Source organism: Apis laboriosa, unplaced genomic scaffold (assembly GCF_014066325.1).
Source record: "Apis laboriosa isolate Shangri-la unplaced genomic scaffold, ASM1406632v1 scaffold17_cov146, whole genome shotgun sequence".
Lineage (NCBI taxonomy): Eukaryota > Metazoa > Arthropoda > Insecta > Hymenoptera > Apidae > Apis > Apis laboriosa.
In genome coordinates, this window is record NW_025222181.1 from 302,947 (window position 1) to 321,596 (window position 18,650).

The following is an 18,650-nucleotide window of genomic DNA, read 5'->3' on the forward strand; positions in this document are numbered from 1 at the left end:
ATTAACTGACATTAATTAATTAATTATTTATAAGTTTCTTATTTATTTAAATGCATTAAATGACATTATCTTTTAATTTATGATAATTTGAATTTTTTTAAAATACATTATTCAATATTATTTAACAGCAAATAAGCTATGTTAAAAAGGTCTTGACATTTCTGATGAACAGAAACAGTTGTAATCAAGATCTTACATCTGATGCACGTATAATCAATAAATTTTCAAATTTTTTTTCCTCTAAACCGGATTTCCACATGAACAAATCATTACTCATTTGTAAATCAATTATATTTTTAATTGTATCAGTCATTTTGATTTGCGTTATTTTTTCTATATTTATTTTTAAATAAATTTTTATGAGATTTATAACGTGTATAAAACATATATATATATACTGAAAAATAAATTTTATTTATTTATTCATTCGTTCATTCATTTGAAAAAACTTTTTTACAAAATAAATAGTAAATAGTATATGTACTATTTAGTTACTAAACTTAATAACTAAAAAAATATTTCAATGACAAGACAAACCGGTCATACATCAATCCTCCACTGAATAAAATTAATACGATATGCTCACTTTTTTTGTGCTTCGAAATCATTGTAAATAATCGATTTGCTATGAAAATAGAAACTATCCTTACATATACATTTCCAACCGGTCCTGTTAGGTCTGGCTAGGATCAAGAATGCGCGTACGTATTTAATGAAATACCGATCGTATTTGGTTTGCACTTAGTATGTCATATACACGATTCGATACAGTTATCCTGTGTGAATCGTAGAGTTACTTTCTACGCATTTTTCCCATCCAATTATTATTATTTGCCTTACTACATATCAAGAAATTAATAATATTCTGATTATCAGAGAATTGAATTTGAGACTGAAAATCAGAATTTATGATGATTTTGAATGGCTTCTTTTTTTTCTTTTCGTCTTCACATCGAAGAAATTTTTCATTTTCATTTTCAATAAAATTCAATTAATTTGTATCTTGAATTTTGTCTTTAACAATTATCGAAAAAATATTTCTAATTATATATATATATATATATATATATATATATAAAGTAAAAAGATATTAATACAATATTTTTAAGAAAATATCTGTTGTTTATTATTTCGTATTATATCGTTATTTTTTTTTTTCATATTTCTGTTCTCTGTAATTCAGAGAAAAAAATATCTCAAAAATGGAAGATATTAATACCAGAATGAAAGATACTATCACGATTTAATCTAGATCGATTAGACAAAATCTATTTTTTTTTTCTTGATAAATAAATAAATGATGATAAATAAATCGTCCATGACAATCCACTTATTGATCGACTAACTCACTTGTCGATTAATAAAAATTGAAAAATTTTGCATTTCGATATGTTCTTTATTTAATTCGTTTATTCGGTTGAATTAATTTGAATGTTATTGAAGATAAAATCAATCATTTGTATATTGTTATAGCACAAAAGGAGCCTCTTATCAAGTCTTTCGATCTAAAATCGTAATTAGAGATAATTCATTGGCTCCCCTCTGTCTGTTAGAACGTAAATATAATTAATATTATAGTATGTAATTATGTACATACGTAGTAATGTGGCTATCAAAAAATTTAAATTTACATTTTATTTCTTTATCTTGTCATATTTTTGAAATATTATATTACTCAATTATATATTAAAATTGTTTTGATTAATATCGCTCTATATTAAATATTTTTTTGCTATTTTAATTATATTTGATATCTTGATATATTACTTGTTTTAATATATCATTCAATATTGATAAAAAATTAATGGTTTATCGTTAATATCAAAAGAAATATTGAACTAAATAAATCATTTCTTTAATGATTCAGGTGATGTTTATAAATAAACTTTTTCTAAAAATAATAGTTAAGAAATAATATTTCAAACATATAACTATTTTATTATCAATTTATACAAATATTATTTTAAATCGATTAACAACACAAAAACAAATGATGCAATAAGATTTTCTTAAAATATCGATAATTACACTAATTTGATCGATCGAATATTAATTTTTCATTGCTAATTTTCTTAGAAAAAAAAAAAAAAAAAAGTTCTATTATTTTTATAGCAATTCTTTGAAGCGAATTTTTTTTTTTTTTTTTTTTTTTAAGAGACGAACAGTCAATTTAGGAAGCATATTAGTCACACTGACCGAGCATCGAAGAACTTTCCTTGTCGTCGGGGAGAAGCTATTAGTACGCTGTGAAGGTCTTACTCGACCGTTCAGTTTTACCATTTGAGAGGCAGCGTAGCTGCAGAGTATCATAATGAGCAAGGACGTAATTTTCATGACACGATGACACGATTCCGTGTGACACGTATCTCGGGCAGGGAACAGGTGCGAAATTCGCTATGATTTCAATATACTTTCGATTACTGTTCGTAAATTATTGGTATATTTTGAAACACGGGAATTAACATTAAAAGTATTATAATTGAAATAATATTATAAGAAAAACTAGATATATGTATATAATTATATTTTTGTATATTTAAATAAGAATTAACAATTTTTTGATTAAATTATTATAATTTTATTAAAAGTATAAATATACATATATATATATATACAAATTGTTAATTATAATTGGGAAAACAAAAAATCAGAAATCAATTAATTTATTTAATGGTAGCTCTAAAGTTGTATAATAATGATATATATATATATGTATATATTATAAATACATATATTTTTATCTCGATAATAGACATAGAATTATTCCAGTCATTTTTAGAAACTGTTTCGGCCAAACGTTTCTGTATTTTTTTTTTTTTTTTTACATTCAGTTAAGGAACCATGGACTGTTTACATTTTTTTATTGTCAATCTTCTTATGTGAATCGAATATGTTATAATGCAAAAAATTCCCAGATCGGTTAATGACCTCAAGCATTGAATAAATAAAAATAATAAAAATTAAAAATATTTTCAAAGAATTATTTTTTCAACTATGTTATATGATGCAATTAACTTGAAATAATATTTCAAATGAAATTAAAAAATTTATTATTATAGTTATTAAAATATTCTCTATTTGAAATAATTATTTATTTTATAAAGATACAACAAATATTTTACTTATAATATTTTCTTTATTATACATGCAATAAAATATTTTAATATTATTTTCATATATTCATTCTTTTTGACTTCTGTTCCTTAAGCAATAATAATTTTTTATTCATTTGCATATCTTAAAATATCTTAAAATCAATGATAGATTAATATTCATAATAAATTCATATAAATTCATTGGTTAGTAAAAAAAATATTGGAGAAATTTGAATAAGTATTTTTTGAATAAGTATTTTTTGTTTTTTTTTTTATATTTTCTTATTTATTTATTTTTTTTTTTTGTATAAATAAAAGTAATCATAAAAAATCATATGTGAAATAATTGCAAATTTATATCAAATAATTGTTTCTAATATATCTTTTTAAAAAGTTATTCTAATTAATGATTTTATTTATTGTATTTTAAATATTTCCCATGTTTCATTTATTATTTGTTGATCAAAATTATTTCGATTTTATTTGATTCAATTTTTAATACTTTTTATTTGGAATACATCCAGTTTTAAACATGATACAATTCCACCATGCAGCTATTAACGATGCATTACTGTAACTATCACTTGAAACCAATTTAGAAGTGCTTGTAAATAGCGTCGATATCATTGTCCAAGACTTCCTGTACAAACAGTAGCTATCCTTTCAAACATATAAACGTTCTGACGTTTCACTGATATTGCAAATGGCGTAATTAGGGTTCCACGGAAACCCTACTACCACGTTATATACCACACACAAACCTGCATACGATATCGGTGTGTCCTTAGACTTCTGAGTTACTGCAAACTAACTGCAATGCCGCTAGAGCACTTTCCTAGGAGGGGAGGGGGGGAGGAAAGAGAGAGAGAGAGAGAGAGAGAGCACGCCCGGAAAGCTTCGGAAATCTCGTTCTATAAAACGTGCATGGAACAATGAACGGGATAAATCGAAGGAAATTCTTTGTTTAGAGTAAATTTTATTTTAAAACGAGACAGATTTCATTTTATTGCTATTGAAAAATGTAAGTCTTAGTTTTAATGTGTTAAGGAAAACATTGTGTTAAAAAATATGAATATTTGCACATAACCTATACTTAGGATCGTACTTAAAGAATAAAGGTAATAAAGGTAATAAAACTGTACAATAATAATTGTAAATTCAATGTAAACGAGACTTAATTTCAAAAAATAAAAATTTTATTGACAATTAATCTATCTCATTTAAAATATATATTAAAAATTATTAAAAATTAAAAATTAAATCAATATAAGGAATTTGTTTAACATCGTATCATAGTAAATACAATATAAATATTAAATACTTTTTCTTTCGATAACTTAATTTTTTTTAAACTTATCTCGTTAAAAAACGTGTGATTGACGTAAATAAAATCAATATAGCGTCAATTAAATCATAAAATGACTGACGAAGTTTTGAAAAAACTTGGACATTAAAAACTTTTGATTAATCGAATCGAATATTATCAAAAGATACAAAAAAACAAAAAATAAATTAATAAAAAAATAATTAATTAAATAAAAATAATAAAATAAAAATAATTAATTAATTTCCTATTAAACTGAAATTTATCTCTTTTGTTTTTTCAAGCATACGGACGAAATGAGCCGAAAAAACCCGAATTGAGCACGGAATTCTCTCTGAAAATTCTAATGATCGTGTAACGCCATGCGCTGAAAAATTATCCTGGCGTGCGTATCGTGTTTAACGCGAGATCACACCGCGTGGCCTTGACACACAACTACCTCGGCCGTACACGCGTTGTGTTCTTGTTACCGGACGACCCATACTTTAAACTACACCCAAGCTTTCCTAACTCTGCTTAACACAATCAAGTTTAATGGAATTCCGTGTTCTAGAGTCGATGATACCAATCAAGTTACATATGAATCGGATGTCGTGCGTCACGCGATTATCCAACTCATGGCTAAATTGGTCGGTAAAACATTTTGAAGTTCACGAAACCAGTGACAATCGTGAGTTATATTTTAATTAGTATGCATATTTTAATCTTATTCGTAATAATATATCACACACAAACTTAATTAATATGTAAACATAATTATATGTAAAATCTTGAGATTCGTTAACGATATATTTATCTATTTCAATGAAGATAATGATAAAAAAAACATTAAATTAACATTAACATTGAATTCTTGAAAGATAAACATCTTGACTAATAAATAAATATGGATTAAGGTAGAAAAAAATCACCAAGTCATTTTTGACTCTTGAGGAAAATTTCTTTTGTTCATAATATAAATTAATAAAGTAAAATAATGTAAAGATTATAAAAAAAAAAAAAAATCTTTACCTGAGAATTTTAATTATTTCATTTAATCTTCTCTTATTATTTATTTATTCACAAAATATTTTAATAATAAATAATCGAATCGAAAATTAAAAATGATCTCTCAAAATAATATCCCAAAAATAATCATTTTTTTTTTGAGGATCATATTTTTTTTTATGGAAAAGATTCTTTGCTATTGTTAACAATAGAAATCGAATAGAATCGATTAGAATGAATTGTAAATATAGTCGATACAATTATTAAAATAATCGTATTAAAATATAAAATTTAATTTAAAAATTTCTTCAAATTAAATTCCAAATATTTAAAGAGATTAAGAATGGAATTAGATTTTTTTTTTTTATTTTTTATTATATTGTTTTATCTTAAGTAATATTATCTGAATAATAATATATTTGAAAGAATTAATATAATCGTGTATAGAATTTTAATTATAAGAATTTTCTAAGAAAATTCCGAGTGTTGCGTTTTATAAATTCAAAAATATCATAATCATTATTTACGATGTATTTACAATATTTAATATTCATAAATTGAAAAATGAATATTAGATTAGATGTATCTGCGTTGTTCTAGAGTAAGTACAGAGATTAACATCTTGAGTATTATATAGTTGAACAAGTTAGATTAGCTATTCATTTTTTCTGTATTTTTTTTCTTTTCTTTTTTTTTTTTTTTTTTTTGCGCTATGATGCAAAAGTTTAATTTGTCAAAGGTGAGGCAAATTTAAAATTACAAGTAAATAATAATTATTAGAATTACTTAACTTATTTATCATCTTTTATAATTTCTATTACATTTTAACAACTTGAAATTATCCTATTATTAATTATTATAAATATATAATATTATGTCACTCAAAAATAAATAAATTTATATATAAAATCTGATTGATTTATTTTTGTACAAAATATAAAATCTAATTTAAAAATTTCTTCAAATTAAATTTCAAATATTTAAAGAGATTAAGAATGAAATTAGACTTTTTTTTTATTTTTTATTATATTGTTTTATCTTAAATAATATTATCTGAATAATAATATATTTGAAAGAATTAATTTTAATTATTTTATTTGAAATAATTATTATTTGTTCTTCTTATGTTCCATTTATATTTCAAATAAATAATATCTAATTTTAATAATAATATTCATAATACAAAAATAATAAGAGATCATAAATATTTTTATAAGCATCATATTTAGTTATCATAATTCTTATCTTTTTTTCTCTATGATATATATTATTAAGAGACACAAATTTTTTTTTCAAATTGTACAAATGAATAACGTTGAGAGATGAAATTGAAAGAATTAGATAAATTAAAAAGAAATCAGAAAAAATTTAGAATAGCATATATCTAATAAAAAATAAATTAAATTATACATGGCATTATATAACAATTAATAATATTCAGTTATTGATTTGATACTAATATGCATATTCTTTTCACAAAAAAAAATCTAGCAAAAAACATTATTTATTCAACCAAAAAGAAACTATCAAAAAAAAAAACATTTAATAAATTTACGTAAAAAGATGAATAAAACAAAAAATATTTCCACAACGCAAATCTAAATACAACGTAATCACGATCGTTTTATATATAATTCTTCATTGTTTGATGTAAAAATGACTTAAGATTTATATAATGTACAATATATTTCTCATCTTCTTAATATTAAAAAAAATCGCTTTAATTTTTATTTTTTATTGATATAAAGTTTCATGAATCGGCTATTAATTTTAATTAATTAGATAGAACATGATATAACTCTATAAACAATTGATGAAAGTACTGAAACATTGTTTTTTTTTTTAAGTTTGTTCCTTATTTTTTTTATAAAAAAAATATAATAAATCAAGTTTCTAAATAGAATAATAACCAACAAGATAACTTTTTTATTTTTATAATTGAAATTTTTTAAATTTATCATTGTCCCCATTATATTATTAAGTTGTTGTATATAAAATGACTGATTTAATAAATATTCAGAATTTAACGAGTAAATATATCATTAAATAATTGCATATCAATTTCACATCATTGAAATTAATTAAATATAATTTATTTAAAAATGTAATTGTCTTTGATTTGAATTTAAATATTGAAAAATTTAAATTGATAAAAAATAAATAAAAAAGATTATAATATATATAATTTTAATTTCCTTGCTAATCATTGATAGATATGAAAATGTATTGAATTCATTGAACCAATTTTATTTGATATTATTTCCAATAAAAATATTAGATTAAAGTAAATATTTAACAAATATATATTTTATAATAATATTTTAATAAATATTACCCAATTAAAAATACATTAGTAAAAGAAAAAGAAAGAATTTATTTGTTTATAAGAGAAATGAATTATTAAAGTTATGAGTTTTTAAAAAAAAAGTTGGGATACACTTCAATTAGAGATTAGAAACATTCAAACAATTTTTCCCTAGAAAAATTGATTGTCGATAGTGATTTTTCTGTTATTTGATTTTCTGTCTATCACTTTTGTAACAAGCGATATTATCGGTTGTCTTGCGCCTCTAATAATTTATCTGAAAATCTAAATAATGCTAACATTTGTTCGATTTTCAATTCTATGAGATAACTAGTTGAATTTAACCTTCAACCATTAGCCATGGTAATACGACCACGTTTCTCCTCCAAGGCACTATATTGTAATGTTTTATTGACGTGAAATTGATTCTATCCTATTCGTTTATATAACGAGGTTTCATGTTATCGATTAAAGAGATTAGACAGCTTATTCGATTGAGAAATATCAATAGAATATATGAATGTAAAATGAATATCATTAAACAGAGATCAAATTGGGAATATAAATTAACATTATATAAATTTATTATTTATTGAAAAAAATTGTTGATTTTTTTTTTCTTTTATTTACTTATTTTTACTTATAACGCGCTATTTTAGAACTCATAAAAAAAAGATAAAATGAAATTACTCATAATAATGCTCATTACTCTTTATATTATACAGAAGCATTTTTGTTAAATACAAAATTTGTACAAGATATGTACAACAGATACGTATAAACTGATTCATTTTAATATATGAATACAATTATTTTTAATTCTCTCCAATTATCTTATTTTTCATTATTCGAAAAAATGTTTTCAAACAAAATTTATTTTGTTTCGAACGTGAATTTATATATTTCTTCGAAGATGTATAGAATTATATATATATTTTCGAATGTACATTGAATGTAATCCTATCAAAAAGTTACCAAAGAAAATTATAGTTTTATTTAAGAAAATATGTGAAACTTTTATATATCATATATATATATATATATACAATATATATATATTTTTTATGTATATATATTCCTTTATATATAACTATTTGTATATATTTGTATATATGTAAATATATATAATATATCGATATCTTTTTTGTTTTTGTTTTTTTTTTAATGTAACTTTACAATGATTCGATATAGGGAATTTTACTCGCATCTAGGGATATCTCCTTCAATTCTTAATTTTGTCGATAATTTAAAAACACGCAATTTTTTTTTATTCTTGACTTTTATCCTTATCTTAGCAATGAAAAATCACTTCTTCAATTTTTGAATACATATAGCCGAAGTACGGTCTCTATTTGTAATGCATGATAGCGAATATATTAAAATGATTGTAACGTAGATCGCGTTTCTAGCAAATTGCGTTCGTTTCGACTACGATACGAGCGAAGGCTATATTGTAGAGATATTCGTATAATGTTATTTCATGCATGATTTGAGTAAAATCATCGCTATTTAACCAATTACCTCGGCCTTGCGAGATTTCTTCTACTTCCGTGATACGTAACATATACGATTTTGAGCACGTATTATCTCCCATAATCGTCAATTATATTAAGACAAGTTCTTGTCTTACAATTTAATTGAAACATGTCATTGTCGAAATGAAAGAAAAAAAAAAAAAAGAAATCATATAACCCTCGCTTATTACAATACTTTACAACACGATTGTAAAAAAATAAAACGATTAATTAAGTAAGTTAAGTTAAAAGTCATTGATTAATGAAAATAATTAACGGATGATCTTCCGGAGAAAAATATTCATGAGAAACATTCTCATTCATTTCTTAGAGATGCGATTCTCATCATATTGGGCAATTCTGCTTCTGTAGAACATAGGAACAATGCAATCGTTATAAATAATATAATACCATAATAAAACAAGAAAGAAGAAAAGCATGTGAACGTAAGAATCGGGGAACGTTTAATCGTTTTGTCCTCCGCGAATCGAATGCTTCGCCCACCACGCATGGCCTCATTTTTTTCTCTCCTTTTTTTTTTTTTCTTTTTTCTTTTTTCTTTTTCCGAAGAAATTGCAAAAACGGCCGAAATGATACAGGAAACAAACTATTGTTCGTAATTCTCGAAGGAGCGCGCGGGCTTTTTAGAATTTGAAATAGTATAGCGAGAATCTTGCGAGAGAGAGAGAGAGAGAGAGAGAGAGAGAGAGAGAGAGAGAGAGAGAGAGAGAGAAACTGAAACCGAGAGGACTCTTTTGTTGCCTGTCTCCGCCCCTTCGGCTGGCTTCTTGATCGAACAAAGCGAGCGGAGGAACAGAGTTTCCCGGTGAAAAGCGGGCGATCGCGCTCTATATGCTGATTGTCGTACAGTCGTATAACTCGCAGCCGTCCCCGTGCCGGTGAATGCGCCCCCTTTTATTGTCCTCACTTTCCACCATTTTCTTGTTTTAGTATTTGATGAGTGGCTGGGCGAAAGGATACAGTTTCCGGTGCCAACCGGTCGACTACTCCAACAACGCTATGGCGCTACGAATGGCCAACACATGTTGGTGGTATTACATCAGCAAGTTCACCGAGTTCTTCGATACCGTAAGTACTGTATATATATATGAACATATATATATATATATATATATATATATATTTCCAAAGTTTATTAAAGCGACGATTCCTTTTTCATTCTTCTAAGTATTTCATCGTGGCATGAAAATTAGGAGGAAAACGGCCAATTTTTAAAATCTGTAAAATATTATTCAAGAATAAATGAGTATAAAATATATGATTGAATAATATTTGTTAATATCGATGTTTAATCTATTTAAACAGGGTTGGAGATTGGAAATGAAATTGTATGATATTCTTGTACTTTGAAAATATGAAATAAAAAAAAGTAAAGAAAGAAATTGTTGATAACAATTAATTATAATATAATTATAAATAATTGTAATAAATTTTAATCTTATTTTTTTTTTTTTTTTTTTAATAGATAATCTAATATTTGGCTCGTTCAAATGGCAACATATCCAACATATATTGAAGTACAAAGTTGTCAAAAGATTTGTTTTTCGATATTTCAATTTCTAACTAAATAATTATAAATATTGATATTTATTTTTCACTGTAAAGAAAGTTAAAGTAATTATTAAATTTTGCTGTTTTTATGTTGATCAGTTACCATCATGTTTTTTAAAAAAAGTTCATAAAAATAAATTGGTAATTTTATTTTGTTATTTTAAAAATCATTTTATTTAAAACTATTGAGCTATTCAAAATAAATTACTTACCGATATTATAAGATTTTTTTATTGCAAATAAAAAAATACACATAATTGCAGTTGCGAGAAGCCACATATGCATACTGCTCGAACGAACGTTTGTACTACTGCTAACACCGGCATTAATCTGTTACTATTCGATATAGAATGGAAACTTGTGCTATTTTTGTGCGATAATGAAATCGACAATTATAATAGACATTAATTGCAGATATCGGGGAAACAGAGCATTCAAAACCATTTAAATATCATAAAACTATAAGATATTGAGTTTAGACATTTGCTCTTTAATTTTTTATTTTTTTACAAATCACTTAATTAATTTGTGGTTGGAAGTAGATTAAAGTCGATTTTATGACTAATCAAGTTTGCATTTTTTTTTCTTTTCTTTTTTTTCTTTTTTCGTAATATGACTGAACAATATTTGTGTCCGTTTATAAAGATTAATGATCAAGTATCAACTTTCTAGTTAATAAAATTATTTTACCATTTAAATTAACACGTTTAATTTAACTTTTTTAGAGATCGAGACAATTGTAAAATAAATGATTAATTTTTCCCTCCTTTTTTTTTTATAAATTTAATAAAAATTAAAAAATTAAAAAATTTAACAATATGATCGTTTATACATTTATACGACAGAATATTAACAATATTTTTTTTTCAGCTCTTTTTCATTCTGAGGAAAAAGAATCAGCACGTGTCAACGCTTCATGTAATCCATCATGGCATAATGCCATTTTCAGTTTGGATGGGCTTGAAGTTCGCACCAGGCGGTCATAGCACTTTCTTTGCCCTTTTAAACACTTTTGTTCATATTATAATGTATTTCTATTATATGGTGGCTGCAATGGGCCCTGAATATCAGAAGTACATATGGTGGAAAAAGTACCTGACTACTATGCAAATGGTAAGTTTATTAAATGATAATTGATTCCATAGGTTACATTTCTACATTTTATTTTAATTGTTACCACTTTTTTCTAAACTTTTTTTTATATTTTGATAGTGTAATATAAGTGAAGTAAAATAATTTTAAAATATTGAAATACATTGATTCAAAAATTACCTAACCTAGCAGATCTTTGTTACATCTATTCATCGAATAATATTAAAAAATAATTCTATTAAACGTATCATATTGATAACAAATAATGCTATATATTCATATAGTCAATCTCCAAATTCAATCGTGAAAATAAGATTTTCTTTTTATACAATCAAAAATTACCTAACCTAGCTGATCTTTGTTATATGTATTTATCGAATAATATTAAAAAATAAATTCTATTAAACGTATCATATCATTTTGATAACAAATAATGCTATAAATATTCATATAGTCAATTTCCAAATTCAATCATGAAAATAAGATTTTCTTGTTATACAATTCTTCGCAAGATGCTAATATAACGTTAAATAACCTAATTCTAAATCACAGATGTATACAAGTGTGCTAACAGCAATATTTTATCTTTATCCATCAAGAAATAAAATACAAAAAAAAAAAATTCAGATAAAAGTGGTATTCAATAATAAAGTTTAACCAATTTATATCTGTAATTGAAAATAAATGGAAATCAATTTTTCAGGTGCAATTCGTGTTAATCATGTGTCACCAGTTCCAGCTTCTTTTTATAGACTGCGATTATCCTCGTAGCTTTATGATTTGGATCGGTTTACACGGCGTGCTCTTTTTAGGTCTTTTTTCGGACTTTTACAAAGCGAAATATGTAGACAGAACGGAAAAATCAGCAAAGAACAGTGTACAAAATGGCTCGACTGGTCTTTGCATGCCTGTACTCGAGGATTCGGCGCCACGACAAAACGGTGTTTCGTCATATACGACGATCTACAATAAGGAATATAACAAGGAATACAACAGCTGTTACAGCAACGGAACAAATAACGGTTATGTCGCCAATAATAACACGGAGAAAAAGCTCGCTTAGGACATTCTGATTTTGGTAAAAGCTCTTAAACAACCGTCGAGATACCAAATCACACGATATACAGTATAATTACACGTTGCCGGCACATTGACGGTCGTACAGTGACTTTATACACAACATATATAAAACATGTCGAACGATTTTGATTCGAGTAGTGATTGCGCGCGACTCCGCCTGGATCCAATGTGGCCGATTCGCAAAAAAAAAAAAAAAAAAAAAAAAAAATAAACTATTATATTAGTTGTAATTCGCCGTGGAGTCTGTGTTCATGTTCACGTATAGAGTCGTCGACGAGAGAGAGACCTGTCGCGCATACGTTCGATTTTCCCGCTAACGCTTTAAATTATTTCATATTAAACTATATCAACGGGGTGGCGATTATGTTTATCGGAATAGTTTAACGGGGTTTATATAAGAATAATTATTGATAATATATTATTAATAAGGAAAGGGCTCTTTTACCCGTATTGTTGTGTACATGTATTAATTATAATATATATAATTCCATCCGCAACCGGATTGTGGATGATCCCTAAAGTCGTTGACTCGTCGATGGCTTTATGAACGGAAAAAAAGAGCAAAAAAATGGAGCGACCGATGATGAACGACCGAGGAATGCGAAGAGACCAGAGAGAATAAACGGACAAAAATTAAAACGCGCACACGATGAGTATAAATTAATAATCGATCCTCATCGGAACATTATGTTTTCCGCACGCGATTGTCGAGAGTGTTTCATTGCGTGCGTTTATTGTATGCGTGAACGAGTGTGATCGTTTGTTAGTTGTACATTGATTACGAGGCATTTCTTACTGGGACGCATTGAAATGATCCCCCTTTACCATATTTCCTTATCGTCCGACTCTGTCTCTCTATTGCCCCGATTGTGTTCAAAGCTTTGGTGTTCGTCGTAGAAATAAGCGTCTGTCGATTCGCGTTTAAGAAGGAAAGAAATCGTAATCAATCCTTCCTCTCTTGAAGCTTGATTCTTCTCCTCTATTATTATTGAAAGATCATCGACATCTCGGCATCGGTAAAAATTATATATCATATCTTGAGAATATTCGGTTAGCTTTTTTTTATTAATCGTAATAAAGCCACGCAACATTTTTTTTTTTTTTTTTTAAATAAAATATTCATGAATACATCAGCTGTTGACGTAGAATCAAGCTTCTGAAGAGTTTTAAAAAATTGTCGGCGAAATTTATCTCTTGTTCACCGATGAACTGGTCATATTGGTAAAAAGAAGGTCGAATGCCAATCGTTCGAATATACATATGTTATAAATGCATGGAGGGAAAGAGAAAACGTTTATCTAGGAATCATATGAAATCTCTTGTTAAGGTTACAAACTTTTGTACTCTTCCTATTACGGAAAGATGAAGGTTTTTATTTATGACCGCACAGAAATAAAAAAAAATCTGAGGAAAAAAACAATTCGATCCTATAAATTTAATGTTGTATATTTTTACAAGGAAATAGATCAATCGCATAATAAAAGAAACGTTGACGTTAATGGTGTCAAAGACGTGCTTTCTTGTGAAAGTATTCATATATGGAAATGTATTATTGCCAAGTTTTAATAACGTATTAGAAAAAATATTTGAGAAATGATTTATAATAAAACAAGTAAAAAAAAAAAGAAAAAAAAGAGAAACCAACGTCGACAAGACTGTTAATATAATCGTAAAACGTACATGCAAATATCATTTCAACATCTCGAAAAGACATTTTTTTCTCTTTATAAATTAGCTTTCGATGATATACGAATGCATTTCTTTAATCGACAAGGCTTTTGCTTTAGTCCTTTGTCACTCATTCCAAAATATAAGGAATTGATCTTCAAGTTACGATTTAGCAAATAATTTTATATATTTAACGCTCAAAATATTAATAACTGAACTTCTTTAACTAAATTCTTCCGTTTATATAAAATCCCTATAATATCATTCTCAGCTATGGTTAAAATCAAATCATTTCTACCCAGTGATTATACATTTTCAATTATGTAATCGTGTCAACCAATATGAATCATGAAGGCATTTATTTAATTGTTTTTTTTTTTGTTTTTTTCTTTTTTTTATAGTTCATTATAAATACTTGTAAAAATAAACTTTAGCATAGAAAACAAAGCAATTTCGCACCTGTTAAAGTCTTGCAAAAAATATCATACTGCGTGTTGGAAAATGTAAAGAAAAAGTAAAGAATTCTGTCGAACCGATTCGTGTCTGTCAATGAGGACAATAAGCCGCGTCGACATCGAGACACGATCATAGAACATTTTAACTCTCTATATATAACACCACATAATTTGAAAATCACATATTTCATATTTATATTTTTCAAATTTTGTTTATTTTGTTTATCACTTTACTAATATATTATCAGTTTATCATTATACCGACATTATATTGTTTATTTGTAATGATTATTTTTAAGTTTTAGATTAAATTTAAAAATTAAAAATTGTGATCGATCAGAACTCTTTTTTTTTTAAATAAGTGAGAAAAATTCTGTTTATAGAGAGTTAATAAAAGTTCATAAACATGCCATTAACGCATTTATACAAAAGTGTTCTATGGTTCGAAAAATCGATAATCCATTATGATCTATTAAGAATATTCTCCGTGTTCCTTTTCGATTTAAATATAGGAAAGGCTGCTCTTCATGTCAGTATACAAATTTCGTGTTTTCTTACATCAGGCGTGTGCGAGTAATACCTTTCTGCTTAATCTTTTCTAATGAAATTTTAATGATTTTTCTTATCCAATTTAACGACGAAGCTTTTTAAAAATCCTTTATGATCAAGATTTTTGTAATTCATGCCAAAAGTTTGTTTTATTCTTTTAATCAATGATTTTAATGTTTATTTTAACTTTGTATTCTTAATTTTATATCTAATGATATTTAAGCATGGAGAAAAAGTCATAGACTTTCAATAGTATTGATTATTTATAAATCTTTATTTCTGTTAAATCAATTGTCAAATGTAATGAATATCATCATTGAGATTAGTTTCTTATATATTTTTTTCTGTTTGTCTGTCTGTCTCTGTCTCTGTCTCTCTGTCTCTCTCTCTCTCTCTCTCTCTCTCTCTCTCTCTCTCTCTCTCTCTCTCTCTCTCTCTCTCTCTCTCTCTCTCTTTTAATACAATGTTTTGCAAGTACAATACATACAAAATATATATATTTCTTAAATGAAGTAATTTTTCATTTTTATAAATGAAATTACAGAAGAATGAAAAAAAGGAAAGAAAACATCAAATTTCATATAGATTTAATCTCGGAGGATATTTGAGTTTTATATATAGGAAAAGAAAGAGATTACACGCGCATGAAAAAATATAATTCAAAATGGTCAATCATCTTTCACTTTCAAAAAAATAAAAAATAAAAAAAAAAAAAAGAAACGAAAAAGAAGAAAAAACAGAAAAAAGAAAAGAAAAAAGCTATTCAACTTCGTGAAGGTTGTCACAAGTCAAGATCACACAAAGCCGAGAAGGCAAGAGCATATACCATCGTCATGTATCACCTAATGTTACGAACTCTGTAATGATTACTGATTCTCATTATATTTTTGTACATAATTGGGGAGAATTACACGAGAATAAAGTGAATTTGAAACGAGCGAGTTGCCTTCAGCCATGAACACAGGGAAAATCGGTGTCCGTTTATTTGATGTTCGAAACCCTTGAAAACGGTTCGCACTACTACTATCATTGCTATAAAATTGCTAAATAAATACATTTAAAAAAACGAATATGTCAGCAATCTACGAGTAGTTCGTACTGTTAATATCGATTAAGATTAATATGAAAAGATATTTAAATTTTAATACTTAACATTTACATTTACATTTTTTTCCTGTTCGCTTAAATAATATGTAATGACTTGTAACTTTTATTTTTTATTGGGGGTTAACTGTTTCCATTTATTAAAATACAAAAAAAAAATACGTACTATGGAATATGATTCTATCATTGAAATTTTCTATATATAATTTAAATATCGTTATAAATATACAAATAAATATACAATGTAGTGAAATTTGATATATATGAAGTTGTAATCAATTGTTAGAGTATTACTACACTATGGCAGAAAAATAGTAAAAAAGTTTGTTATTTTCAAGAAAAAAAATTAAACGCGTGAAATGAAATCAAAATGTTAAAGATAGCAATTGAAATGGTAGGTTATGTTAATTTAAAATTTCTTTATGTCTTATTACGAAATAAATAGTTCGTATAACATAGATATTATCATTACAAGTATTTCGGGTTAGGTTTAAAAATTTGGATTGAAAATTAATGTCGATTTTAATATCGATCTAATTTCGAGTTATCGATCTATATGTTATGATTGAACAGAACACGAAATATGTCGTTGCGGCGTCATACAGAACGATATCGGAAAAAATTGTTTTAATTTGGACTATTTTTATTTTATCATATATGTGTTAATTGAACATAATTTGATATTCAACTTATATTTTTCAATTCAATTTATATTTTTTAAAGAATTAATATATTTTACGTGAGTAATAATTATTACTGATTTTTAATTTCGGTGTAACACAGAATGAATACATGGTGGTACAGTGATGTTAATTTTTACCAAAATCCAAATTTCATAGTCATCAATACTGTTACAATAACGGAAATATTGCTGTTCTACGATACACGTAAGTATATATTTGTTATTGTAAATTTTAAAGTAAAAATTAATATTTATTTCATTTTAATTTATATCTTTACCAAAGACTGGACAAATAAATATATTGTTAAGAAATTTATAAATAGATAGATTATACATGAAATTCATGTATGAAATGATGCGAAAAGAATCGTTTAGCTAATGATAGATCATAAAGAATAAACAAATCGCAGACAACAGGTCCGTATCTCAAAAAATAAAATTGTAACAGAAATGAATTTCCAAAACAATATAAGAAATCATAATAGTTTCTCTAAGATGTCTCTCGTGTTCATTCAGTTGGTCAATCGCGTCTTTATAAAACAGTTTTTATATAATCAATCATTTTCTAAGAAAGAAAGTGTTCACGCCGCAACGAAAACAAAAGTATAATTCGTTACGATAAAATAAGATACTTGTATTAAAATGATAATCGAATTTTTTGTAATAATCACGATGCACATTCATTTGTAACATTTCGCAATTTTAAACATAAAATAGGAATCAAAATATTGAGATCATTATCGATCAATTTTCTTAATTACGTAATCACAAAATTTCAAACTTTCTTTTGATTTCACTACGCACAAAGCATCGATGACAAACGCACTAATAATAATAAATTCATCCTGATTGTTTATATCCTTCAAGCATTCATATTGATACATTTTCTTTGTTATTCTTCAGTGAAACAAAAATTTCGGTATTTGTGGGTACCTCCAACCGATAGTTACGGACCTGTCGGCGGTTCTCAGTGCAACGACGATACTCATAGAACACTACAAGACGTCAAGGGAATTCGAGAAAGGTACGACGATTTCGCGGTATATGATGACGATGATATCGTACAGTCGTGAATACGCGGCATGAGATTACCGTGTAACGTACCGAGAAGGAGGAAGAATCATCGAGTAAGCTCGAGCATCTCCGCCGAGCCCCGCCCTGTATATATTTTTAACCGGATCCATCGAAAGTCTGGCCGGCGTGGCATACACTGTTCGTTCGGG

At 26.1% G+C, this 18,650-nt stretch overlaps 1 protein-coding gene across 2 annotated transcripts in view; it reads left to right on the plus strand.

The window, feature by feature from the left end:
• LOC122711763 (elongation of very long chain fatty acids protein AAEL008004-like) overlaps positions 1 to 16,611 on the plus strand; it is a 43,982-nt gene extending 27,371 nt beyond the window's left edge. For both annotated transcript variants that reach the window (XM_043930785.1, XM_043930786.1), the window contains exons 4-6: positions 10,177 to 10,314; positions 11,668 to 11,910; positions 12,593 to 16,611. In XM_043930785.1, coding sequence (XP_043786720.1) covers positions 10,177 to 10,314; positions 11,668 to 11,910; positions 12,593 to 12,952 — 741 coding nt within the window. In that variant the 3' untranslated portion in view covers positions 12,953 to 16,611. The remainder of the gene's footprint in view (positions 1 to 10,176; positions 10,315 to 11,667; positions 11,911 to 12,592) is intronic.
• Positions 16,612 to 18,650: the final 2,039 nt, after the last annotated feature.